The 27279-nt window shown below is 34.9% G+C and overlaps 1 protein-coding gene across 1 annotated transcript; it reads left to right on the forward strand.

The window, feature by feature from the left end:
- The first annotated feature begins 40 nt into the window (after nt 1-40).
- LOC149790287 (immunomodulatory peroxidase-like) lies at nt 41-21614 on the forward strand. Its single transcript, XM_089973440.1, has 15 exons — nt 41-88; nt 1839-1995; nt 2880-3009; nt 3966-4183; nt 4622-4804; nt 5671-5713; nt 5992-6098; nt 6935-7030; nt 7860-7952; nt 11558-11867; nt 13951-14145; nt 15744-15959; nt 18180-18346; nt 19461-19563; nt 20787-21614. Exons 2-15 carry the CDS (start codon nt 1839-1841, stop codon nt 20935-20937), a joined length of 2169 nt encoding a protein of 722 aa, XP_089829566.1. The 5' UTR covers nt 41-88; the 3' UTR covers nt 20938-21614.
- Nucleotides 21615-27279: the final 5665 nt, after the last annotated feature.

The following is a 27279-nucleotide window of genomic DNA, read 5'->3' on the forward strand; positions in this document are numbered from 1 at the left end:
CTATATAAAAGAGCAAGCATTCCGATGAAGCAGAATAAGATTTCCCTACAACGGCAATTAAGGCTTACACTGGAAAGGAGCGCAAGAGGTGAGACTAAAATGACTATGACAAGACACAGACACAGTAACGAATATATATATATACTTTGCTTAATGAGCTCTCTTTACGTTTTATCGGCTTGGCCTGAAACAGAAAATTGTTAACAGACAGGATGAGGATGTACTTTTATGATGTAGGCGAGTCAATTTGTTTCTTTTACAAAAGTATATAGATTTAAGTGTATTTCATTTTATTGAATGCATATTATTTCATTTATTTTACATACTAAATTTACTTTAATTGATTTTGTTACCTGTTTGTTGAAAATCAATTATGATGTAGTACAACATCATTGAAAACCCAAATGTTGTGGTCTTATGTACGATGTGCACTATAACCACAAAGTCTAATGGTGGAACTAGACATCTCATTGAAATCATCACAATGATTTTGTTTAATTCACTTTGATTTCCTTCGACCTTACATAGAATTGAGCTTTGTGATTCTTAGCTTTAATTTTTTTATTTCGATATCGAGTTGTGCATAATGAACTCGACATTCAGTTTATGTTGTATCGTTTTGAAGCTTTGCCGCGTTTTCGAACATAGAGAATATCAGCAGTTCCACAGAAGTCAACGATATTGTTTAAAATAAAACATTCTGAATTTTCATTACTTGAACTCTTTATAAGAAATTACCGTCATCACCTATCAGAAGTCTAATTAATCGAAAAGTTCATATTCTACTTTTCCTTTTTATTTATTATTTGCTACCCATGTTACCGATGCATGTTTGTTTATTAAACTGCCTGTCCGTCATTCGGTATCGACTTTTCAAGGTTAGCTTATATTTGCAAGTCCAGCGGCAATAGTGACAACTGATTATGTTTTAAAACTATACTTGTATCTGATTATGCTTGCAGTTTACATTAAAATGTTTTACATTGTTCATCCGCGGATTACTTTCTCAGTCACGGTCCGTCCGATTTAATTACTCTTACCTGCATGATTTTTATTTCTTATTTTTGTTATTTCACTTACCATATTTGGCGCTGTCATTAGCTTGCTAGGCATACAGTCACTACAGCCATATTCTTTTAGAGATGGCTCTGTTAATTAAAGCATCATGAAGTGCGGCAATGCCTGAATACGAAGGTCATAAAGTCTAACACCACGATGACGTCTGTCTACAAGCTTAACTTTATGTTTTTACCCTGTGATTTAGTACTTCATTGCCTTGTTATCTCGAATATTCATCTTTTTAACCAAATGGCTCCATATTTCATCTTGACCCAACTGGAAACCGTTGCAAAACCTGCCCTGCATGCAGTGTTTTATCATCACGGTCGTAATTATATATCTTCTTTTTAACAACTCATTATTCAAATGGAACGCTAGGAAAAAAATATAGGTTTCTACGCCGGTCAAGCCGTGGCAGCAAGGTCTTGTCATTGGAAAACGAAATCGTATGCTAGTGGTCCGCTGAGATTAGGCCTTGAAAAGCATGAATCAGTCGTTCTCATGGTTCTTCCGTATTTCCTAACAACACACAGCTTAGGACGAATTCCCAGCGAGATGCTTCCTGGTTTCCTTTCGAGCTTCAGATAGTCTGCGCCATTCATTTGTAGCTACCTCGATTATTATCGCCAACAAAAGCCAAAATGTACACCTTGTGCCAGGTTGTTTCACTCACTGATGAATTCGAATACTCTGTTACCATATCGTAACGCGTTGAAAATAACGGTGAAACAACTTGACTTTATACAATGTAACCTTTCACATTATTATTATTATTATAGATGCACTCACCATCTCTTTGGTGCATATTGGTGGTGGGGTATATAATCCATGATGCGGAGGCTCAGATTCCCACTAACAACATTGCTGATGCAATAATTAGTGCCAGCAGGAACCAGGCTGCGAAACGAGATAGAAACCGTCAACTGTATGAAGATGGTAATCCATTTTTTTATCGAAAAGTCATTAATAGCATGCAACTAATTAAAACTTAATTTTAAAATTCGCTTGGAAACTGGTCCTCATAATCTCTCAAAAAGTTGTTGCAGTGATCTATTTCTTTCTTGTTTCTTTTAACATGAGTTTGTTGTTTTGCCTTCTTTTCTTATAAACTTTCAAAGCGCATCCGAAAATAGAATGGAAATTTTATCGCTTCAGTTAGCATATCCGGTTTTGTGATATTTAGTTGATGTATTTCTGTATCATAATGGATCTAAAATGGAATGAACAAAAAGTGACGTTGAGCCAGATGGAGTAGTCTGGAAAATATTAACAATAAAATGGCGGTAGTTTTTCAATAACTAGAAAGACAAGAACAAAATATTTAGGGTCAGGGCTATAGAGGTCATAGAGTCTGCAAATTATTATTAATTGAGATAACAGAAAAAAATGTCAAGAAAGTACACAACTTTTCTACAAACAAAAAAAGACAACGTATATAATTTAGGGTCAAGGCAATGGAAAGCACAATATATGTAGATTAACGTAGTTAGCTTTCTCTGCTTCATGTTTGTACATTTGACCGTTAAAATTTACTATCTCAAGTTTTAAATCCAATATTACAAATGGAATGAGAAGAAAAAAAAACTGAACGAAAACAATACTGCAGAAACGAAAATAAACACGTTAGTGTTCTCAATGGAACATTATTTGACCATTTTGCCATCGTATCCAGAAAAACGTGCGCTAAATAACACTTCTGTCGCATGCCCACGTAAACACGGTGAATATCTCAATCTGCGGAACATATCAGTGTGTTTTCAACATGACGAATAAACAATGTTTTTTTCTCTCAGAATGATATATCTCTTTATGTATCTCAGGCACGGATAGAAGTTTCAGCGGAAGATCTGAAGATTTGTTACAAAGGTTTCATGGTCGCAGATCTAAATCTCAAGAAATAAGTAATATCGCAAACCATGTTTTTGACACAACGCAGCATCTTTTGGATAGGTAAGAATTCAGTTTCTTATCTAAATTATCTGTTATCAGGATTGAGTCGGGATAATTTTGAATCGTTTCGTATCAAAGAATCTATGTGGAGAAAGAAGACATGTTGTTTTCTTTGAAAGATTCAGCCACAACGATTGTTTAACAAGACTTTACAATACTCTGGAATGGTTTATTATCGTACAAATCGAATCTTCCGATCATGTTCAGATGGCCAATACCTCTCTCTCTCTCTCTCTCTCTCTCTCTCTTAAAAGAATGCAATAAAATATGAAAACTTTTGACCTTTAAGAATTTGACTTGGAGATTTGTATTATTTAAAAGCAATAGATGTCCATTTATTGCCATATCAGTTATCATATATGATTCATTCTAAAGTCCAGTCACTAATATTGAATCATTCTTTATTTGGTTTTATCTCAATTCGCAAAAGAACAATGGAATGATCCGTGAATAAATAAAGAAATAAAAGAACAAACAAGAGTTGAATTACTTAAGAATGTACGTGCTTCTTTCTCTAGTTCAAATCCTCTTTTACCACGTGTTTCATTATCTAGTTCAAATCCTCTTTCTCCACATGTTTCATTCTCTAGTTCAAATCCTCTTTTTCCACGTGTTTCATTCTCTAGTTCAAATCCTCTTTTACCACGTGTTTCATTATCTAGTTCAAATCCTCTTTTTCCACGTGCTTCATTCTCTAGTTTAAATCCTCTTTTTCCACGTGTTTCATTCTCCAGTTCAAACCCTCTTTTCCCACGTTATCTTTTCTTTCTCCGGTTTCTCATTCTATTCATCCCTAGTTATCAAAATCATTCCGTCCGTTCTTTCTAAATTTCACATTTCTTTTTAGTTTTTCTTCGCTTCTGTCTTTCTGACTTACTGGCTAAATTTATTTATTTATTTATTTATTTATTTATTTATTTATTTATTTATTTATTTTCATTCTTGTATTTGTTCAGAGGCTTCTCCATTGCGGATGTGACTAGTGACCCAACAGCAACTCTAGTTCAAGAAACTCTCATGCTTCGAGGAGTATGTCCACTGCCCACCACATACAAGTGTGATCCATTAAGCCCATACAGAACGATAGATGGATCCTGTAACAACATCAAAAATCCAGAATGGGGAAAAAGCAACGTGGCCCAGAAAAGAGTTATCGGCCCTGCCTACGAACCCGGTGAGTTACACAAATTTACATGTAAAGTATTTGTAGCATAATACAACTTGTAAAATCAAAGCAAACTTTTGTGACTAAGTATGGGGTGGGGTGGGGTGTGAGGCTAAGTGCGGTGGGGATGGGGTGCTCTGGCATAAGATACTAATTAGGAATATATTCAGCTGATCTCAAGGACGAGTTAAATATGTTTGCGGATTTGACAATCAGTCATGACTAGTCTAAGTGACTCTCGTTTATTCTAAAAACATCAAGATGTAAGGCCCCATAACAGAAAAAAGCGAATATAATCAATATATTTTGGTGGCAGACCAAACCTATGATTTGACATTCGACACTACAAAAACACTTTAACAGCATAATTCGTATATCACTTTTACGGACGACGAAAACGATTATAATTTATTATTATTATTATTATTATTATTATTATTATCACAGGTACTGTTGGAGGGCCGCGTGCGACCGGAATTACTGGCAAGCCATTACCCAATCCCCGAACGATCAGCAATGTCGTCCATATCAACAGAAATGGCTTTACCACCAACCTTAACATCACTCTACACACGTTCCAAATGGGCCAATTTCTCGACCATGACGTCATTCGCACACCTACAGAAACAGGTGCGAGAAACTAGCTTGGCCATATTAGATAAATGTCAACAGTTAGACGTGTCGAAGGAGTAACACACTATTACCCCCTCCACAACACACATGCTCAGGAAGTCTCAAAGTAATCTTACATCCCAATGCAAATTCCTGTAGTTGCAAGAAGTCCATAAGGTATCACTACATTAATCTCTTTAGATGGTTGCTTCATTTTGTCCACAATTTTAATAAACTCCTGAGCATTGGTTAGCAAGACTATATTAATCATGTTACCCTCTTTCTTGCATATACAAGCGTCAAAATACGTTGTGATGCATTTTCTGGAAATAGTTGCATTTAAATGAAATAACTTGAATTTTAGTGCAAGTGAATTTTTCCGGAACCGGCTAAATCTCAAAATATCAACAACAGCTGTTTTATTTACTCTTTTGTGACTCCGTGGTTTTCGAGGAAAAATGCAAACAGTGAAGACGAAGACGGAATAAATCAGTACCCCAACTCTGTACTAGACCTTGTAACCTTTGAAATTAAAAGGTTCGCAAGGTGGAGAAGGAGGATAATTAAAATAACTGCTGCCTACTATATCGGTTTTGAAATTGTGTACAAATTGGATTTATTGTCGTAACTAGGATTCATTTCAGCAGCTGTAATGCCAGATTATAAAAGTCACAGGACTCTACTTGGCATAAACACCTTGACATATCGTCCATTTTCTGAGCATAGTTTTTGTCCTCGTTCGTCTCTAAATTACATCAAGCTCATTCTGATTAGGGGTCACTTGACATGAAACGTGTCAATCAAATTAGCACGCTGGTCACTGCATCTGTTTTGTTCCTTATAAGTCTGTTACAAGTAATTGCAGTTTAAAATTATATTTTCAGGTACGGATGGATCGACTATATCCTGCTGCCAACCAATTGACCGGTAGGTAATGGTAAGAAATAAACAAAGAAACAAACGAATAAAAGAAAGAAATGGGCACAATATATATACACAAAAGAAGGACTAAAGAAATATCAACTCATGTGACATTAACAACGAATTTCTCACAATGTCGCGAATGCATGCTTACTTCCTATATTTAATTGGTTGAAATGTATGCAAATTTTCTTGTGATATGTATTTTATCGGTAATATTTTTCTGCATTGCAAGACTATTCATATATTTATTGATTTAAATGTGTGTTCTCCTAATTCCACAGACCAGAATGCATTCCGATTAGAATCCCTCCAGGAGACCCTCACTTTCCAGATGGAACTTGCATGAGTGTTGTACGATCGGCAGCGGCAAACCCGGGTTGTACCCCAGGTAAAATTCTTATTCAATTATTTTTGTTTCTTATATTTGGGAATTGTTTATCGTATTAGAATCTTTTGTCTCAGAATTGTTTCCAGTTGAAGTAAATATCAGTGTACTGGGGAGCCTGCAATTATTGCGAATTTAGAGAGACAAGTATTTTGCAAAGAGCACAAACATTTTATTAGCAAATTATGTTACAACATGCATGATGACAATAGCAAATTATTTGTACAGCACACTGGTTTTAATAGAACATTGTGCATACAATACACACATTGCTAATAGCATACAATACACACATTGCTAATAGCATATTATAGATATCATCTAAACGTCGCTAATTCGAAAATCGCAAAGCTTGGTATTTTTAACTAACTGATTGTAAACTTCATGCAAAGATTTACTATTATTAAATGCCTGATTGTAATCGATGAGCGAAAACCTCGACATTTTTAATTACATGCTTATAACCTATATGCAGAAATCTTGATATTTTTAATTTCCTCTTTGTTCCTGGATTGATATTTCTCATTCATTTACAAGTGCTTTTTCCGTCTATGTACATCATTGTAAATTTCATCTATCCGTCCTTCCGTCTTTTATGTTTATTTATCTGTTTGTTTACGATCTCATGCAAGAATTTAGGAACTTACTTTAGTGAATATTAGGGACCATACACTGAAAAAGTTTCTTTTTTTCTTTCTTGTTCCGCCATGTATAGCCTATCTTGTGCTGAAAAATGGCGTTTAAACCTAAAACAACAACAACAACAACAACTTTCTTGTTCTGCTTTTTCCTTCAGATTGTCTTCTTCTATTATTATTATTATTATTATTATTATTCAGGATTCCGTCAGCAGCAGAACGAAATTACATCCTATATCGACGGATCCAATGTGTATGGTTCGACTGTCGATGAGTTGCAGTCATTAAGAAATGGCGGTAAGGAAATGTTGCTTAATGAACGAAAAATCTAACACTCTGCGATAATACTCCTTCACGTGGCCAAATCATTCCGGTGGCCTAGCGGTTAGAAGTTCCGCCTATGACTGAAAATTTTTTTAAAGCTACAAGTCCAAATGACACACTAACACTCTCTCCAGGTGGCACTTGTTTACGATGGAAGTTTGGTTCCAGTTTCTAAACGATTGCTCAAGAGTGTAATCTTGTCAAACAGAATTCGTCTAGAAATCAAATGGTACACCAAGACGTCTAGCAACAAATAAGAACGATGAGTTCGTTTAAAAATTCAATTTTCTTAATGAAGCTAATGTAGGCAATAAAGATATAATACATATTTAAAAACACACTTGTTCACCTCAATATTTTATAATAAATTAATTTATTAAGAAATATAAACTATATAATTTGACATTGTGTGTGTGAGAGAGAGAGAGAGAGTATACTCAGTGTGACATCGTGTCATTTCCAAGGCTGACCGCTCCCATGGGTCAAGTGGTCAGAGCGTCCGCAGGACGCTCAGCATTAAGAAGTTAGTGTTAGGTCCGATCGGTTTTGCGTCAGGATAATGGGAGAGCGTGGGAGATGATGATACACGTCCGCGGCATGACGCTAATAAACACCGTAAAATATCACACTGCAGCCATCGTAGCAATATGACTAAAGTTGTTAAAGCTACGTTAAAAAATACAAAAAAAAAAAAACACACACAAGCAAACATTTTGCAATGCTATCTAATGTCAAATTAAATTTCCACCTGTATATCTCTCTATATATGTTTTTGCTTCATAGTAGTTGTGTAACGTTTCAGAATACATGAAGACGAGCTTAGGAAACAACTTACCAAGTAACCTCAACGTAGGATGTGTCCTTAATCACGCCGGAGAATTCTGCCATCATGCAGGTATAACTGTAATGTTTAAACTGTGAAGCTTTTCGGGTAATTGTATTGGGAATAAAGGATATAATGAATAATTGTTTTAATTGAAAAGCACAGAGATGAAGTTGCCTTCGTTAATGGCAACATCGCAAAGAGAGAGAGAGAGAGAGAGAGGTGCTATCATATAGTTTTAACACATATTATGTTGGGTGACCAATAATGCACTTTGGGTAGTGTTATTGTACATTGATATGGTGTATTGATACTGTGTATTGATATTGTGTATTGATACTGTGTATTGATACTCTGTATTGATATTGTTTATTGATACTGTGTATTGGTATTGTGTATTGATACTGTGTATTGATATTGTGTATTGATACTGTGTATTGATACTCTGTATTGATATTGTTTATTGATACTGTGTATTGGTATTGTGTATTGATACTGTGTATTGATATTGTGTATTGATACTGTGTATTGATATTGTGTATTGATATTGTGTATTGATACGGTGTATTGATAATGTGTATAAAGATACCAAATCTGATCCTGAAAGTATTTCAATACAGCGATATAAACGTGATAACCGTATTTGCCGGCATATAAGTCCATGCGGAGTTTAAGTCGATTGTGCAAATTTTTTTGGTAACTTTTCCATCCTTTTTCTATACGTAAGCTGATGCTGAGTGTAAGACAAGGCCAGATCAACACCCCGGCTTCGGTTTTTTCACTTTGTTCCACACAGCATTGTAAATTTCATCCTATCTGTAACTCAGTATCCTTTCCAGTCTGGATTATTAAGTGTAACCAAATGTATCTACTTTGTTTGACACGAAATATTTTAATCGTATTATGCACTTTTAGCTACATATAACAAAGCTGACCTGAAAATTTATTGAATTACATATGTGATCAAATTCGCGATGCTGTGTGGGATTAAACTATAATGATTTCCGGTTTCATAAATATTAATAGCATCACTGTGTGCTATTTCAGATTACCAGCAATAGGTAAATTGCATCATCAACGCTAAAATGTTTTCTCATCATTTTGGTGGGAAAAGAGAGAGAGAGAGAGAGAGAGAGAGAGAGAGAGAGAGAGATATGCATATGTATTCCATTGCACTTTTCTTCTTTCATTTCGTGGTCTACATACATACATACATACATACATACATACATACATACATGTGTGTGTGTGTGTGTGTGTGTGTGTGTGTGTGAGAGAGAGAGAGAGAGAGAGAGAGATTCGTGTTTTATGGTGTTTTTTTTTAACCCCATTGCCCCTGTTTAGCTGAAGCTTTTGTCGAAACGTTAAAACATCAATAAATTAAATAGTGAACGTAAAACTATATTAAACCATACTGTAATCCTTCAGGGTTCAAATATTCCCAATATCAGAATCGTTATATCCCTCCGATGGCCTAGTGGTTCGAGCGTCCGCCTCGGATGCGGGAGGTAGTGGGTTCGATCCCCGGCTGAGTGATACCAAAGACTTACAAAAATAGCACTAACAGCTGCATCGCTTGGTGCTCAGCATTAAAAGGTTAGTGTTAGGACTGGTTGGCCTGGTGTCAGGATAATGTGACTGGGTGGGACATCATGCTACATGCCTGCGACATGATGCCCCAGTGCTAGACATCACTACAAACTGCCACACTACAGACATCGTAGTGATATGACTGAAAAATTGTTAAAGCTACGTTAAAAATCCAAATCACACACACACACACACACACACACACACACTCAGAATCGTTCATTATTTTACGATATTGAACTCGCGTGCAATTGGTATTCAACTCACGTGAATAAAAGAACTACTTTCTATTGTAAACAAACAATGGACGCAGACACCATCACTTTTGATTTATTTAATTTGTCTGTGGATGGTGTAAACCAAATGAATAAACCAAAGCAGATGTTTCCTGGACTGCCACATACCAGCTTCTTTAGTACATTTCGCAAGCTTCAGACGTTAGAAAGGGTCTTCTTCAGCTGGTAAAAAGAATGACAAAACATATACTTACAGTTTTACATCCTGAATTTTCTCAAAAAGTACTTTATTAATTCTGTAAATCCATATTACATCAGCCATATTATGGGTTCTCAAGCTTGAATACGCATTTCGAAATTGTACTGTAATTTCGACTATATTCAAAGTGCAATTACATCCTCCTTTCTGCGCTCAAAATGAAATAAACATTATTTTCTATAGCGTCTTTTTGATCATTGCAATTGAACGTCTTCATGTTTTCCCCACATTATGATTTCAAACGTTCAATAGCAGAACAGAAAAAAAACACTTGCAGATGTCAATAGTACGCTGCTCCGTCTACGCTGAAATCAAATGTACTTCATGTAGAATTGGCATATAAATCAAGCCCATAATCACGAAATTTCGTAGAAGCGACACAAAATACCAATACCTATTCATTCCAAATCAATGGAAAAGTTGTTGCAATGTGCATTCATTCACAATATGACTCCAAATTTCAATTTTAAGTAGACCAAAACGCCATTATCTTTTGAAAGTTATGTTTAGCGCACGACCGTGTTCAAATTTTCTGGGTGGAGCTATGTGCGCATTAACATTATTGTTGTGTAATGATGAATCTGCGCTTGTTAATCTAGTTCGGAATACGGCATACATTCAGTTACTTTGTTTCGTGTAGTGTATTTTTATTTATATAATTAAGCCTATTTAGAATTACAAAAATGAGCACATAATAAAATGGTTACATTATTTGTATGGGAAAATATGAACTCGTTTTATTGGATGGATATACTTAAGTCCCAAGGTCGAGCATTATTTTCCTCCGAAAAACTCGTTCATATTTTCTCTTACAAACGCATTAAACTACATATATATATATATATATATATATATATATATATATATATATATATATATATATATATATATATATATATATAATCTAATAATGTAAAGCTACAAAAGTTTTGGTGGCATAGTGGTTAGAGCGTACACATCGGATGCGGGAAGACGTGGGTTCGAACCAAGGCTGAGTCATACCAAAGATATACAAAAAATGGTACTAGCATCTGCCTCGATAGGCGCTCAGCATTAAGAGGTTAGCGTTAGGCCAAGTCGGCCTTGTGTCAGGATAATGTGACTGGGCGGGACATCATGCCACATGTCTACAGCATGATGCCCCAGTGCTAGACATCACTTTAAACTGCCCACTGCAGACATCGTAGAGTTTTGTCTGAAAAATTATTAAACCTACCTTAAAAATCCAAATCACAAACGCACACACAAAATATTAAATGCTATACTGTCATTATTATTATTATTAATTACTATTATTATTGTCGTTGTTGTTGTTGTTATTGTTATTATTATTATTATTATTATCATTCCTTATCCAAGGTATGGATTTTTCTCTTCTTAACGATTTCCCTAATAACATGCCTTGGATGGGATAGGGAACAAAACCTCGAATGGAACTCCATATCATTGTACAACATGTCTACACACCTCCAGACCCCAAACCAGTCAGCCAGCAAAATATTTAAAATGAAAGCACTTAGGAATGCACAAAAAATATATAATAAAATAAAAATTTGTCAGGATCTACAAACAGTGCATTTTTTCTTCTACAGGTGATACGAGAGTCAATGTCGTGCCTTCGCTCACTTCTTACCATACATTGTTTATAAACGAACACAACCGAATCGTGAACGCACTCAAGGCCGTTAATCCCGGCTGGACTGTGGAAAAGCTGTTCCAGGAGGCGAGAAAGGTCAACATCGCTCAGATACAACACATCGTTTACAATGGATACCTAAAATCCTTCATAAATAAAGATGTCATGGCGACGTACAACCTGGCTAGTCTCAGGACCGGTTACAGTACCAGTTACGACAATACGCGAGATGCCACTATCTCAAATGATTTCGGAATAGCCTATAGGTATGTCGTCATCTAATATCTCTACAATCCCAGTTGCCTTATCCATTTTGGTACATGGTAAGTGGTAAGTACATGGTAATGGGTAAGAGGTAGTCACCCCAAGTTTACCCCTTCTCTGGATTCTCTTCGATTATTCAGATTTTACATGAAAATTGTATTGAATTCCTAAAATGTAGGTGATTGGATTGGTAATAAAGTATTTGCCCGGCCTATAAGATACAGTGACACTACTAATATTTGTGAAACCGGAAGTCATTATAGTTTAATTCCACACAGCATCGCGAATTTGATCCTGTCTGTAATTCAATAAATTTTCAGGTCAGCTTTATTAGATGTGGCTAAAAGCGCATGATACATTTAAAATAATCCGTGTCAAACAAAGTAGATAATTTTGCATACATTCAATGATCCAGACTGGAAAGGTTATTGAGTTGCAGATAGTATAAAATGTGTAATGCTGTGCGGAACGAAGTGAAAAAGACGAAGTCGAGGTATTGATCTGGCCTCGTCTTATACCCAGCAACTACTGATATATGGATGAAGGATGGAAAATTTATCAAATTGTCTCAATCGACATAAAATCTGCATCTACTCATAGGCCGGCAAATACGGTACTCTTAAAAACGTTCACATAAGAAAGAATATATATATATATATATATATATATATATATATATATATATATATATATATATATATATATATATATATATGTATGTATGTATGTATGTATGTATGTATGTATGTATGTATGTGTGTGTGCGCGTTTGTGTGTGTGTGTGTGTGTGTGTGTGTGTGTGTGTGTGTTAATACCGGTGTTCCGTTTGCGGAAGATCATACGAAAGTTTACGTCTTAGATAAGGCTTGAAATTAACTTCTTAAACAATATTATATGTGCCCGAAATAGAAACAATTGGCAGGTATACCAACATTTTAAAAATTGGATGCGAAATAATAGTCTAGCTGTTTTATTTATTAGTTTGACCTCAGAAACATATGAGAAGTTGTACATGGATAAGGTGTCATATCAAATTGTTAGAGTCAGAAAATGGCTTGTCCTTAATGTTCTAATGTGAAGACTATAATATTGGCGTGTGAACATTTCAGTTCTTTATATGCATACTAAAACATGACAAAAACGATGTAGTGATTGAAATTGTTCTCGAAATGCACGTGGAAACAACAATGTCGATTTTAAGGGGGGGGGGGAGAGAGAGTTTTTATTTTTATTTTTAACGTAGCTTTAAAAAATGTTCAGACATATCACTACGATGTCTGCAGTATGGCAGTTTATAGTGATGTCTAGCACTGGGGCATCACGCCGCAGACATGTTGCATCATGTCCCATCCAGTAACATTATCCTGTCACCAGACCGACTGGTCCTAACATTAACCTATTAAATCTAAGCGCCTAGCGAGGCACCTGTCAGTACCGTTTTAAAAAGTAATTCCACGATTTCCCGCGTCCAAAACGGACGCTCCACCTACTAAGTTCGATATCAAGAAGTAATGTGCATTTATTTTTAGCTATTTATGGGATAAATCTGTGGTAAAGTTTGAGGTTCACAAGAAAACTCTTCAAAATGGCTGACTTGCTGATTACAAACATTTAACAAATATCTGACAATGTAGTAGTAGTAGTGTAGTACCAAGATGGGAAAGAAAACGTGCGTATATAAGTTAGGTAAATACTTGAAGATGTCTCCGGGTAAATGAACATTTCATACCAAAGCGTTAGTCAAATTCTGACACCAAAATATATTTCAAACAGAGCGGCAGTACACACACGCACACACACACACACACACACACATACATATGTGTATATATATATATATATATATATATATATATATATATATATATATATATATATATATATATATGTGTGTGTGTGTGTGTGTGTGTGTGTGTGTTTGTGTGTGTGTGTATTGGAATTACATTTTGTTTTATTTAATATGTTCCAAAACATACTCATCCACTCGAGAAAAAGATAAAGTAGTACCGTTATAAGTTTCATAGTATTTCAGGAGCTTCTATGCGTATGCACTAATAAGTTACTATTTCACTCTTTATTTGACAGGATGGGACATACATGGATTCCAAACTACATCGATCTCTACAGTGATCTCAACACCAGACAGACAGGATCGGAGATGGGACCGTTTGATTTGGTTCAGACTTATAATAACCCACATCTCATATTTCTCAATGGGCGTACGGGAAGCCAAGGACTCCAAAAATGGTTAACTAGTGACCCTTGTCCATCAACAGACAGGTAGTTACGCATATCACATTTATATCTTGTTTTTCTGACCACAAAATTATACCATTACGTCACTATTATTTATAATCAAACACCGCTGTATTACTTCACTTCTAGCCGATAAGCATTGACGTGGGTAAATAACGCCATAACGCCACTATCACTGACGGTGTTATTAAATGAATCTGTTCTTACCGAACTTTAATGACCCAAACTATATATGTTTGTAAGCGAAATCATCTTTGGTAGAAAACAGAGAGGAAAACTATTTTCACAAATTTGCTTTTATTGTAAATTATCTCGCTTCAGTTTTAACAAGAAGAAAGTATGGTTTGTCGAATTATTAGTATATTTAATGATTTCCTTTTTCTTTGACGACACGTACTGTGCTTGTGTCACCGGACGATGACCAACCTATTCATCACTTTGCCACGTATTCGGTGCCCAGCTAGCTCTTTGGCTTGAACAGGGACGTCATACGACCACAAAAACGTCGTCAAAATGGCCACCAGTGACAAATGTAAAACATGTTTGTTATCAAAGTATCGCCCAAGCAATGCCAAAACCGTGTTACCACCATTTCGTTTTGAGTTGTTATTTCAATAATTTATTTTATACTTTTTTAGTGGAGGAGAAAATTATGAAGAAAAAAAACTTATAAAACTCTGTGCCATAGTTGAGGTATTATACAGTGTCATCTTTGGCACATTTAAATTTGTCGTTACCTTTTTCCATAACTCCCTGGAGACATAAGTAAACAGAGCAAATTAACTTGCAGATGCCCACTTGTGGTCGAATTGACCTTTTGCTAAAAGCGTCGGGGCCACCTGGGGAACAGTCTGAATGCAATGATTCATTCGAATTAGTGATTACTATGCGGTTTTCCTTGTAGTAAATTCATCAACCGTGCGACCTTTAAACTTTGGATAAGTATATATCGCAGACAGCATGTGGACAATTGCCAATGTGATTTTTCAAGGATGTAGTTTCCTTCAGAACGTCGCATTATAGCATCGGACAAAAACTTCAAGTTATATTCATGATACAAACAAAAACAACAAAAGGCAAATGTATTGACCTAACTTAAATAGAGTCTCGCGCCGTAGCAGCAGTAATCATTTTCATAGATGCTTGCTTCTGTTACAATAATAATAATAATAATAAAACCAACACCAACAGCAGCAGCAACAACAACAACAATAATAATAATAATAATAATAATAATAATAAAACCAACAAGAACAGCAACATCATCATCATCAACAACAACAACAACAACAACAACAACAATAATAATAATAATAATAATAATAATAATAATAATAGTAATAATAATAAAACCACCACCACCACCACCAAGAACAACAACAACAACAACAATAATAATAATAATAATAATAATAATAATAATAATAATAATATACTAATCGTATAGTGAGCACCAGGAGTGATACAATACAAAACGGAAACAGCTTTTGCAAGTTTGGAAAAGTACTGAGGTCAGGCCTACTACACAAAGAAGGATTTTGTTGAAATTCAAAGATAATGATAAAGATTATCGAGATATAATAATAATAATAATAATAATAATAATAATAATTCCATTACAGAGTAATAGAAGATTCTGCTAGAAACAGACTTTTTGAGGACTCGACAGGTGCGAGTTTTGATCTAGCCGCACTGAACATTAACAGGGGACGTGACCACGGTGTGCCGCCATATGGCGACTATCGAATAAATTGTGGGTTGTCACCCTTAACTGCGAGCTGGGACAGTCTTGTCGATCAAAACCCTACGTCAGTGAAATTGCTCAGTCAAGTTTACGAGTGAGTATGTTGTTAACTTTTAGAATTTGGATATTTTATTTATATAATTTAAACCGTAGATATTTCAATAACTGTGATGTTGTTACGAATTTGAAATATTGTTACTCTGCTCTTTCGCTGCATTATTAAAAAGACCTCCCCTCAAATTATAACAACTAAAACCTGGAAAGTATCTCACTGCGACTTAGTTTCAAAGGTCCGAACATTAGTCAGTGATATAAAAACAGTAATTTGCTGGATGACTCTTCCTGCAACAATGTCGGAGAAGAAAGGCAAATGAAAACACCAACCTTATCAATGAACGAAAAGCAAGTCATCGTGACCTACATTAGTGGTGAGTACAATTCCTCATAATAAAGATACACATTGAATAGCATGACTGTACATTAAATAGTTCAATGAAACAAAGGTAAATAAAAAAAAATCAATGTATATATGTAGCGTGAAGAGTAACTGTAAGTATCACTGCTACAGATGTACATACCCATGAAATTTCAAGACAATACGTGAAACAGCTAAAGACAAATTGGTCTGACAAAAACTTGAACCCTGTTGCAAGAATGAAACTTATGTTTCGTCTAGATAGTACTTCAGGCTAAAACGTGTGGGAAATATAAATAATCATAACACTTTTAAAAAAATTGGTTTGTAAAATGTACTTGACGTTCTTAACTAATGAATGAGAAAGGTATGACGGTATGATATTGTTTTATTGAGTCTGATAACGTTGATGAGTGTTGTTGTTATTTTTGATGTGGTTATAGTTCTTGTTTTGTTATTCTTGGAGTTCGATTTTTTCAACCTTCAGTTGGAAAACAATGACATTCTCATTCCGTAGATTCAATACAATACCACGATTTCATATGTCTGAGCATTGGGTGGATTCGATACCACGGTTTCATATTTCAGAGAACTGTGTGGTTTGGATCCCATGGTTTTCAGAGCATTGTGTGGATTCAATTCCACGATTTTACTCTTCAGATTAAACCCTCTTGACCACTTGACTTAGGGTACTCACATATAACACATCGAACGTTTGGTTATGGTAACGTTACTGCAAATGCTGGACGGAGTATGCATTACAACCATGTTATATTCCTGTTTGTTTAGATGCTACATCCGATTAAATGAAAGATTATAGTTTATTATTTTCATGTATTGTTTAAACCCTATCAAACATGGATATTACATCGCAATTGTCTCCTATGCCGAACTCGTGGCCGAAAGGTTGCGGGTTCGAATCTTATCATCAGATCAGCTCGGATCGAATAATGTAGTTTGTCCGATTTGGTCTGACTTTATAACTTATAGCGATGTTATCTAACTGAATTGTACATGTACTGATAACTGTTTGCTACTTATATCACTCTAAGCTTCCACAAAATTACAGAGTATAAATCATTGCTCAATAATCTAAGTGTGCTACAGACAGTATATAAATCACTGCCAGTAATCTAAATGTGCTACAGACAATTATTAATCATTATCTCAATAATCTAAGTGTGCTACAGACAGTGTATAAATCATTGTTCGATAATCTAAGTGTGCTACAGACAGTGTATAAATCACTGCTCAGTAATCTAAGTGTGCTACAGACAATATATAAATCATTGCTCAATAATCTAAGTGTGTCACAGACAGTGTATAAATCATTGCTCAATAATCTAAGTGTGATACATACAGTGTATAAATCATTGTTCAATAATCTAAGTGTGCTACAGACAGTGTATAAATCACTGCTCAGTAATCTAAGTGTGCTACAGACAATATATAAATCATAGCTCAATAATCTAAGTGTGTTACATTCAGTGTCTAAATCACTGCTCAATAATCTAAGTGTGCTACATACAGTGTATAAATCATTGCTCAATAATCTAAGTGTGCTACAGACAGTGTATAAATCACTGCTCAGTAATCTAAGTGTGTTACAGACAGTGTATAAATCATTGCTCAATAATCTAACTGTGCTACATACAGTGTATAAATCATTGTTTAATAATCTAAGTCTCTACTGTTTTTATAGTCCAAGAAACCGGTGACTTATATGTCATGGTATCTAACAACTTATACCAAATGCAGATGTATCTTCCTGTCACTTTGCCGTCTTTCGCCTAAATATTGAGTAATGTTTGAATATACACTCTGTAATGTTGTTCAATTCAGTTTTACTTTTGTGTACATTTTAGTAGGATAAACATGATGGGTACATTATTCTTTAAGTGACCCTCGCGACATTGACCTCTTTACGGGTGTGATTACTGAAAGATGGGTAAACGGATCCCAGATTGGACCAACCCTGAGTTGCATCTTGGGAAGGGAATTCCAGAAACTTAAGGAAGGGGATTCCTATTGGTATGAACGTCCAGAACCTCAAGGATTTCCAAGTGGTAAATATAGTAGTACTAGTAGCAGTCGTATTAGTAGTAGTAATACTACTAATAATAATACTCTTTACTATCACTGTATACCAACATCCACAGATACACCACACTCCACACATATACACATACATCCTCAGAAGACCTACCATTGTTTTCCATAATTTATTCTCTTTTCCTCAGATACTCACTTATAGACTGAAATTAACTTAGGACTCTTTGTCTCAACCGGGTTTCCATCTCAATGGTTTAAATACATGTAGCAATAATTGAGTCCTATGTTAGACATTTCACACACACACACACACACACACACACACACACACACACACACACACACACACGCATGCACATGCACATGCACACACATAATTGAGGTGGTCTTGGCCACTTACTGATCAGAATAATATGATCAGTTAAAACATGCATGAAAGCTAATGCTCTCCTTATTGGAATGTAATTTTAAATACTATAATATATCACATAGTCAATTTCAAACACTATATCACATAGCCAGTTTCATACTATATCTCATATCACAGAGCCACATTTAGACCGCTCCATAGGCCTAGTGGTAAAAGCGTCCGCCTCGAATGCGGGAGGTCGTGATTCGAACCCAGGCTTAGTCATACCAAAGACTTATAAAAAATGGTACTAACAGCAGCCGCGCTAGGCGCTCAGCATTAAGAGGTTAGTGTTAGGACTGGTCGGTCTGGTGTCAGGATAATGTGACTGGGTGGAACATCATGATATATGCGTGCGTCATGGTGCTCCATTGCTCGATATCACTATAATCTGCCACACTGCAGATATCGTAGAGATATGACTGAAAAATTGTTAAAGATACGTGATAAATCCAAATCACACACACACACTTACACACACACACACACACACACACACACACAGCCAATTCCAAACAATATAATATAACACATAGCCAATTTCAAACTTTGTAATTTATAAGATGACCAATCGTCAAGGATATAATATATCTTGTTTTTACTGAAATTTATCTTTCTTTAATTATATATTTTATGTTTCTTTCGTTAGCTTTCTAAATTGAAATGTGTTGTTAGTGATAGTTTGTAGCATGCTTGTATATATATATATATCATTATAGTGCAACTGGATGAGATCAGGAAGACGTCGCTATCAGCCATTATCTGTGCCAACATCGGTTTGACACAAATACAGAGAGATGCCTTCAGAATGCCAGATGTCAAGTTAGTTAACAATTTAATACGATGAACACATTTTTTTTTTATATATGTAACAAATAATGTATAATATAAAGATACTCTTAGGATACCTTGATGGGATTTGCAGCACGGTGCTTCCCGATTTCTTAATAAACACGAAGTCTTGAATCTATTGACAGTGTTGACATGTTACGTATCCACTACCTTCGTTTCAAAGAATCTTGAATAAAAAGTGGCTTTCAAAACGCCAGCATACATCTGGGCTCAGACGCAGTATAAATATATGTTTGGGAACGGTGGGTGATCCAGGTCATTTCGGAGGGGCTTCGGGTTTAAAACGCTTATATGGATAAGTAACGATCTAGCAAGCAGCAATCGAACGTAAAGCGACGATCTCTTGATATAAAAATTGTTCATTAAACGTTTCGGAAACACCCTAATGTGTACTTGCGAAACAGTATTGACACTATTTTCCTAGTCATATTTAAGCATATACGCTTGATAAAACTTCAAATGAGAAGCTTTAAAGGAAGTTATTTGTACTCTTTCAAATTGACTAGCATTCATTCCCATTTAGGAAACGTTTCTTAACAGTACATATTCGAGAAATAAAATAGTAAAATGGAATCACAGCAACGCTTTGATAGCTTTAGCTTTTTTCCTTCATGTATTATTATTATCAACCAAACGTTTTGTTAATTATGTCAGTAATGTTAATCGTGACGCCCAGCTCACAATGCTATGGTAATTAAAGCTTCTCATGCCGATGGTTTCACTTTAAATATACGTCAATCATAATGACCTTCCAGCAAAGTCTTTGCACCTGAACATTCATGTAAGGCTACATCAGGTAAACTATTTTCAGGTGATATATATTAATTGTGTATGTTTGATAATTTCTTGATTTATCCGTGCCAAGCTCGTCAAAGACATGCATGCCAGCATACTTATTTTGAATCTTGATAGATGGCAGAATAAGCTGAAAAACGGCAAAGTCTTTATAATTGAGCTAAACAAATGTCGCGCTAAATGCAGTCTTCATATATCTGTTCTTTGCAGAAATACCAGCATTTCAAAATGACAGTTTTAATGATTTAAATTGATCATCTTTCCGTGATCTATCTCCTTAAAATTAGAATGCAGTATATAACAGTAATTATATGTCGATGTATCATTGAAACAACCTTCATCCTGAAAGGAATGATCTCCTCTAACAAATAAAACCAACATGCTCTTTCCTTTTCTAGCAATCCTGTCATCCCGTGCACAAGTGTACCGTCCATTGACTTCACACAATGGAAATCGACAGCATCACCCCAAACGCGTGGTGTGGATGGCCTGAAAATCAACGCTAAACTCGTAGACGAGATTGAGAAGGCGCTGGAAAACGGGATATAAGATGGGTCACGTGATTTCTGCACACCTTTTGTAGTTTTTGTGTTGCCACGTGCTTTATCACGAGGCTCAATGGGATTTTGAAATGATTTTCTTTTCCATTTCATTCTAATTTGACCGTGCTGTTTACATTATGTATATTTTGTCGTTCTCGAATATTTTAAGCAGAATGTTCATTGTTGTGGAAATGATTTAACGAATATAAATTTTAGGCTATGTCCCCCCACAAAAAAAAATAAATAAAATACATGAAGTAAAAGATAATTGAAAACAGTGTCGTTGGCTTGTAGAGGTAAGAACCAGTGAAAAGGTTGGATCATACCAGGCTTAACACAATGAGCAGAGGAAAAGGATTACGGTTGTGAAAGGTTATACGTTTGACATACTTGAATCTGCTTAAGGTTAGGGTGTTTGGGTAGGGTTGGGGTAAGCGAAAATTAAACATTAATGGCCATCATGCCGAATTCTTTTCTTTTTCAGATAATTATTTCAATCAATAGCACAATGTTTCAGACTAACGAATCGTGTATTGGATGACTTTGAAAATATACTTTCATATCTTTTGTTAGAATTTTGGCAGAGAACTACTTATGCATCTCGGATCTCATCTTCAGTGAAACAAATGTAACTTCAATTATTTTCTTTATAATTATTTTATAATAAAACTATTAATACAAGCATTTTCACAAAATCGTCCGTTTATCTTGATGTTGTTAGTCACTATGTTTATCATATGTTTTTACTGTCCTCCTCTATTACCTTAATCTTTTTGAATGTATGTATGTATGTATGTATGTATGTATGTATGTATGTTTGATGTATGTATGTATGTATGTTTGATGTATGTATATATGTATGTAAGTATGTCTGTGTGTGCGTGCGTGCGTGCGTGCTACGTTAAAAGTCCAAATCACATCACAACACATCTATCTATCTACACACACACAGACACATATATATAAATATATATTTATATATATATATATATATATATATATATATATATATATATATATATATATATATATATATATATATATGATTGTGTGTGTGTCTTCTTCCTTTGTTCATGTTAAATTGCCTGAGGAATATAAAAGTCGTGACTGAGGCAAACAAGCAAGCTACATTCTATCATCTTGCGTATTTATTTTACTTAAGTCAGAAAACTAGATACCGATACATATGTCCATGTACTTGTAAAAAAGTAGATACCGATACTCACGTCCAGGTGCTAGCCAGAAAACTAGATACCAATACATTTATCAATGTACTAGTCAGAAAACTAGTTACCGATACACATATCAATGTACTAGTCAGAAAACTAGTTACCGATACACATATCCATGTACTAGCCAGAAAACTAGACATCAATTCACATATCCATGTACCAGTCAGAAAACTAGATATCAATACACATATCCATGTACAAGTCAGAAAACTAGATACCGATACATATGTCCATGTACTTGTAAAAAAGTAGATACCGATACACACGTCCATGTGCTAGCCAGAAATCTAGATACCAATACACATGTCCTTGTACTAGTCAGAAAACTAGATACCGATACACATATCCATGTACTAGTCAGAAAACTAGATACCAATACACATTTTCATGTGCTAGCCAGAAAACTAGATACCAATACACATTTTCATGTGCTAGCCAGAAAACTAGATACCGATACACGTATCCATGCACCAGTCAGAAAACTAGTTACCGATACATATGTAGATATACTAGTCAGAAAACTAAATAACGAAGCACATATCCATATACTAGCCAGAAAACTAAATAACGAAGCACATATCCATATACTAGCCAGAAAGTAAATAACGAAGCACATATCCATATACTAGCCAGAAAGTAAATAACGAAGCTCATATCCATATACTAGCCAGAAACTAAATAACGAAGCACATATCCATATACTAGCCAGAAACTAAATAACGAAGCACATATCCATATACTAGCCAGAAACTAAATAACGAAGCACATATCCATATACTAGCCAGAAACTAAATAACGAAGCACATATCCATATACTAGCCAGAAAGTAAATAACGAAGCACATATCCATATACTAGCCAGAAAGTAAATACCGAAGCGGACGCTCTAACCACTAGTTCATTGGAGCGGTAGGAATACAGAGGGAAAATTCATTTGAGGTCCAAGATATGTAATGGTTGATGAGGTGTGTTACTGTATTTCAGACTTGGAATTCGGTGCAAAAAATACTGACTTTGATAACTCGACCTATATTTACTTTCAACAAAGATCGCAAACATAATTCATAACGAAACACAACAATCATTGAACGATTAAATTCACTTCGCGTGTGTGTAAGCTCTTAGTAATTTGAAATATTCGTTACCGTACACGTTTAGCTTTGTCTGAGTAAAAAACATCTATGTGCGTATGTATGTATGCATGTATGTATGTATGTATGTATGTATGTATGTATGCAATGCTTCCATGTTTGTATGTATGCTTGTATGTATGTATATTCCTTTAATTGGCGGATGCGTAATTTAATCGCTTTGTCTCAAGAAAGACTATGACTTCTGGCGGACAATGTCCGTCAATCTGTATGTTCGGCGTTAACCATGAAGTTAAAAATTATGAATGGAAAATATTTTCAATCATCTATATCAAAATTGTAAATGAGCTGTCCATCTTTTATTTACATTGTCAAGATTTTCAAAGGAATAGAATCGCAAAATGTTTTAAATTGCCAACAGCCTGTGACAGGCTACCTGTGACTTGCATCCTGTGACTTGCATCCTGTTGTCACGTGAATAAAATTATTGTGGAAAGATGTATAAAGTCAGAAATCTATGGCAAAGCGTGTTCTATCATTCGAGCCTGTTGGCATTTACAGAGGCTGGTAAAGCAAACTATATCATTCGACTGGTTCTTTTGTTAGAATACAAATATATATGACGAGACAAATTATTATTGCAAAGGTGACCTTGAACTCGGCCGTGGGCGTTGAAATTCGCAACTTTTTCTTAATCGACGTATATTTAGTTTCAGCGACGATCATGAAAATAGGCTATATTATGAAACGTTAAAGGATCGAATTTATTTAGGGTGCGTACAGACCATCAATAAAATGAAACTTGTCTTAAGGTGTTAATTCACCTTGCACGCTGTAAAAAGTGTTTTTAAAATTGGACATAAAGCTTTGCACAATACGGCGTTATGTTATTCCCCACATTGACCCAGCTAGGAGCATTTTACTATTGTCATTTGTAAACTGCTTTGCCAAAAAGAATACTGTAATTTTATCATCCATCATTCCATGAATCCATCCAACCATACATTCAACAATACATACTGTACGTCCATACATTCATCAATACATCCATCCATCCATACCTACGTACCTACCTACCTACGTACGCCCCTACCTACCTACATGCATCTATACACACATACATACATACATACATACATACGCAAGCCCTCCCGCCCGCCCGCCCGCACTCTAGAACACCCGCACGCCCGCACACACACACACACACAGACATAAATACATCCATCCATCTATCCATCCATCCATCCATCCATACATACATACATACATATATATGTATACATACATGCATACATACATACATACATACATACATAGTTTTCTTACACCTTAAGACAAGATTAGTTTGCTTTTCCTTTGTACCCACGCAAACTGAATTCGATCCTTTAAAGTTCCTTCCTTCTGTCCTCTTTTCGTGAACTGCATTCGTGTAAAGTATATGTAGCATGATGTCCCGCTCAGTCATATTATCCTGACACCAGGCCGAACAGTCCTTCATATATATATATATATATATATATATATATATATATATATATATATATATATATATATATATATATATATAGGACTGGTCGGCCTGGTGTCAGGATAATGTGACTGAACGGCACATCATGCTATATGTCTGCGGCATGATGATCCAGTGCTAGACGTCACTATAAACTGCCACACTGCAGACATCGTAGTTATATGATTGAAACGATGTTAAAGCTACGTTAGAAATCCAAATCACACACACGCCCGCTCGCTCGGTCATTTTGATCAGCTATCTGCTTCAGACAGCACCTAGTCGTCCTCCTAACTGTCATCAAACCAAAATGTCAGTCCCTGTAGATGAAAGACGTGTAATTGAACCCTACCTTTCCCAGTATTGCCAGATTGTCAGAGCAATAACCTTTGCTCTGTTACAGTGATATAATTAATAGTAGTAGCACCAGTAGCAGTAATATAAATAGTGATAGTAGTAACAGTAGCAGTAATATAAATATTGATATTAGTAACAGTAGTAGTAATATAAATATTGATAGTAGTAACAGTAGCAGTAATATACATATTGATGGTAGTAACATTAGTAGTAATACATATTTTGATAGTAGCAACATTAGGAGCAATATAAATATTCTTAAAAGTACCAGTAGTAGTTGTAGTAGAAGTAGTAGTAGTAGTAGCATCAATATTGGTATTAGTATTACCAATATTAGCAATATAACTGGTAGTAGTACCAGTCGTAGCAATATAAATAGTAGTAGTACCAGAAGTAGTAATATAAATAGTAGTAGTATCAGAAGTAGTAATATAAATAGTAGTAGTATTAGAAGTAGTAATATAAATGGTTGTAGTACCAGAAGTAGTAATATAAATAGTAGTAGTATTAGAAGTAGTAATATAAATAGTAGTAGTAATATAAATAGTAGTACCAGTAGTAGTAATATAAATAGTAGTACCAGTAGTAGTAATATAAATAGTAGTACCAGTAGTAGTAATATAAATAGTAGTACCAGTAGTAGTAATATAAATAGTAGTAGTATTAGAAGTAGTAATATAAATAGTAGTAGTATCAGAAGTAGTAATATAAATAGTAGTACCAGTAGTAGTAATATAAATAGTAGTAGTACCAGAAGTAGTATTATAATTAGTAGTAGTATCAGAAGTAGTAATATAAATAGTAGTAGTATTAATATAAATAGTAGCAGCAGTAATACAGACAGTATTATTACCAGTAGTAGTAATACGAATAGTAGTAGTACCAGGAGTAGTAATACAAATAGTATTTGTACCAGTAGTAGTAATATAAATATTCTTAGAAGTGCCAGTAGTAGTTGTAATAGAAATAGTAGTAGTACTATCAATATTAGTATTACCAGTATTTGCAATATAAACAGTAGTAGTAACAGAAGTAGCATGTAAATAGTAGTAGTAGTAATATAAATAGTAGTATTACCAGTAGTAATAATGCACATAGTAGTAGGACCAGTAGTAGTAATATAAATAGTAGTAGTAGTAATACAAATTATAGTATTACCAGTAGTAGTAATACAAATAGTAGTAGTACCAGAAGTAATAGTATAAATAGTAGTATTAGTAATATAAATAGTAGTAGCATTAGTGATATATATGGAGTATTAGTACCAGTAGTATTAGTGGTAGTGGTACCAACAGTAATAGTAGTACCAATAGTCGTGGTAATAATGGTGCCAATAGTAGCAGTAGGAGTACCAATAGTAGTAGTTGTTGTAGTGTCAATAGTAGTAATAGTAGTAGTACCTGAAGCAGTAGTACAAATAGTAGTAGAAAGATTAGCATTAAAAAAGAAGTAGTAGTAGCACCAATAGTAATCGAAGTACCGATGGCAGTGTGAGTGCTGCCAATTGTAGTAAAAGTATTATTGGTAGCAGTAATAGTAGCACCAATGTTAGTAGTGGTTGTACCAACAGTAGGAATATAGTACCAGAAGAAGTAGTAGTATTCATCGTAGTGGTAATAGTTGTAGTACGTATTGTAGTAGTAGGAATGTATCCAGACCATCCAAAATGACACAAATATAAGAGGTTTAGGTAATAATAATAATAATAATAAAATAATAACTCAATTACAGAATAATAGAAGATTCGGCCAGAAATAGACTTTTTCAGTACTCTACTGGTGCGAGTTTTGATCTTGCCGCACTGAACATTAACAGGGAACGAGACCATCGTGGGCCGCCATATTGCAACTATCGAGTCTACTGTGGGCTATCGTACTTAACTGCGGGCTTGGACAGTCTTGTGGATCATAGCCCTGGGTCAGTGAAACTGCTCCGTCAAATTTACGCTCGAGTATGTTTTATACTATTAGCAATTGATTATTGAACTGATTTAATTTAAACTGTCGATATTTCAATACATGTGATGCTGTTACATATTTGAAATGTGCTTTCTCTGCCTTATCGCTGCATTATTAAAAAGACCGCACAATACAACAACTAAAACGGGAAAAGTATTTCACTGTGATTTAGTTTTTAAGTTCAGAATATTAGTCGGCGAAATAA

The sequence above is a fragment of the Sinohyriopsis cumingii genome, chromosome 10 (genome assembly GCF_028554795.1).
Source record: "Sinohyriopsis cumingii isolate HCF-2022 chromosome 10, ASM2855479v2, whole genome shotgun sequence".
Classification (NCBI taxonomy): domain Eukaryota; kingdom Metazoa; phylum Mollusca; class Bivalvia; order Unionida; family Unionidae; genus Sinohyriopsis; species Sinohyriopsis cumingii.

Excerpts from the sequence above, each read along its gene's own strand:
- LOC149790287 (XM_089973440.1), top strand. The coding sequence starts at position 1,839 with ATGCACTCACCATCTCTTTGGTGCATATTGGTGGTGGGGTATATAATC. Across the intron at positions 4,184-4,621 it reads CGGCCCTGCCTACGAACCCG|GTACTGTTGGAGGGCCGCGT; the intron begins GTGAGTTACACA and ends TTATTATCACAG. Across the intron at positions 6,099-6,934 it reads AAACCCGGGTTGTACCCCAG|GATTCCGTCAGCAGCAGAAC; the intron begins GTAAAATTCTTA and ends ATTATTATTCAG.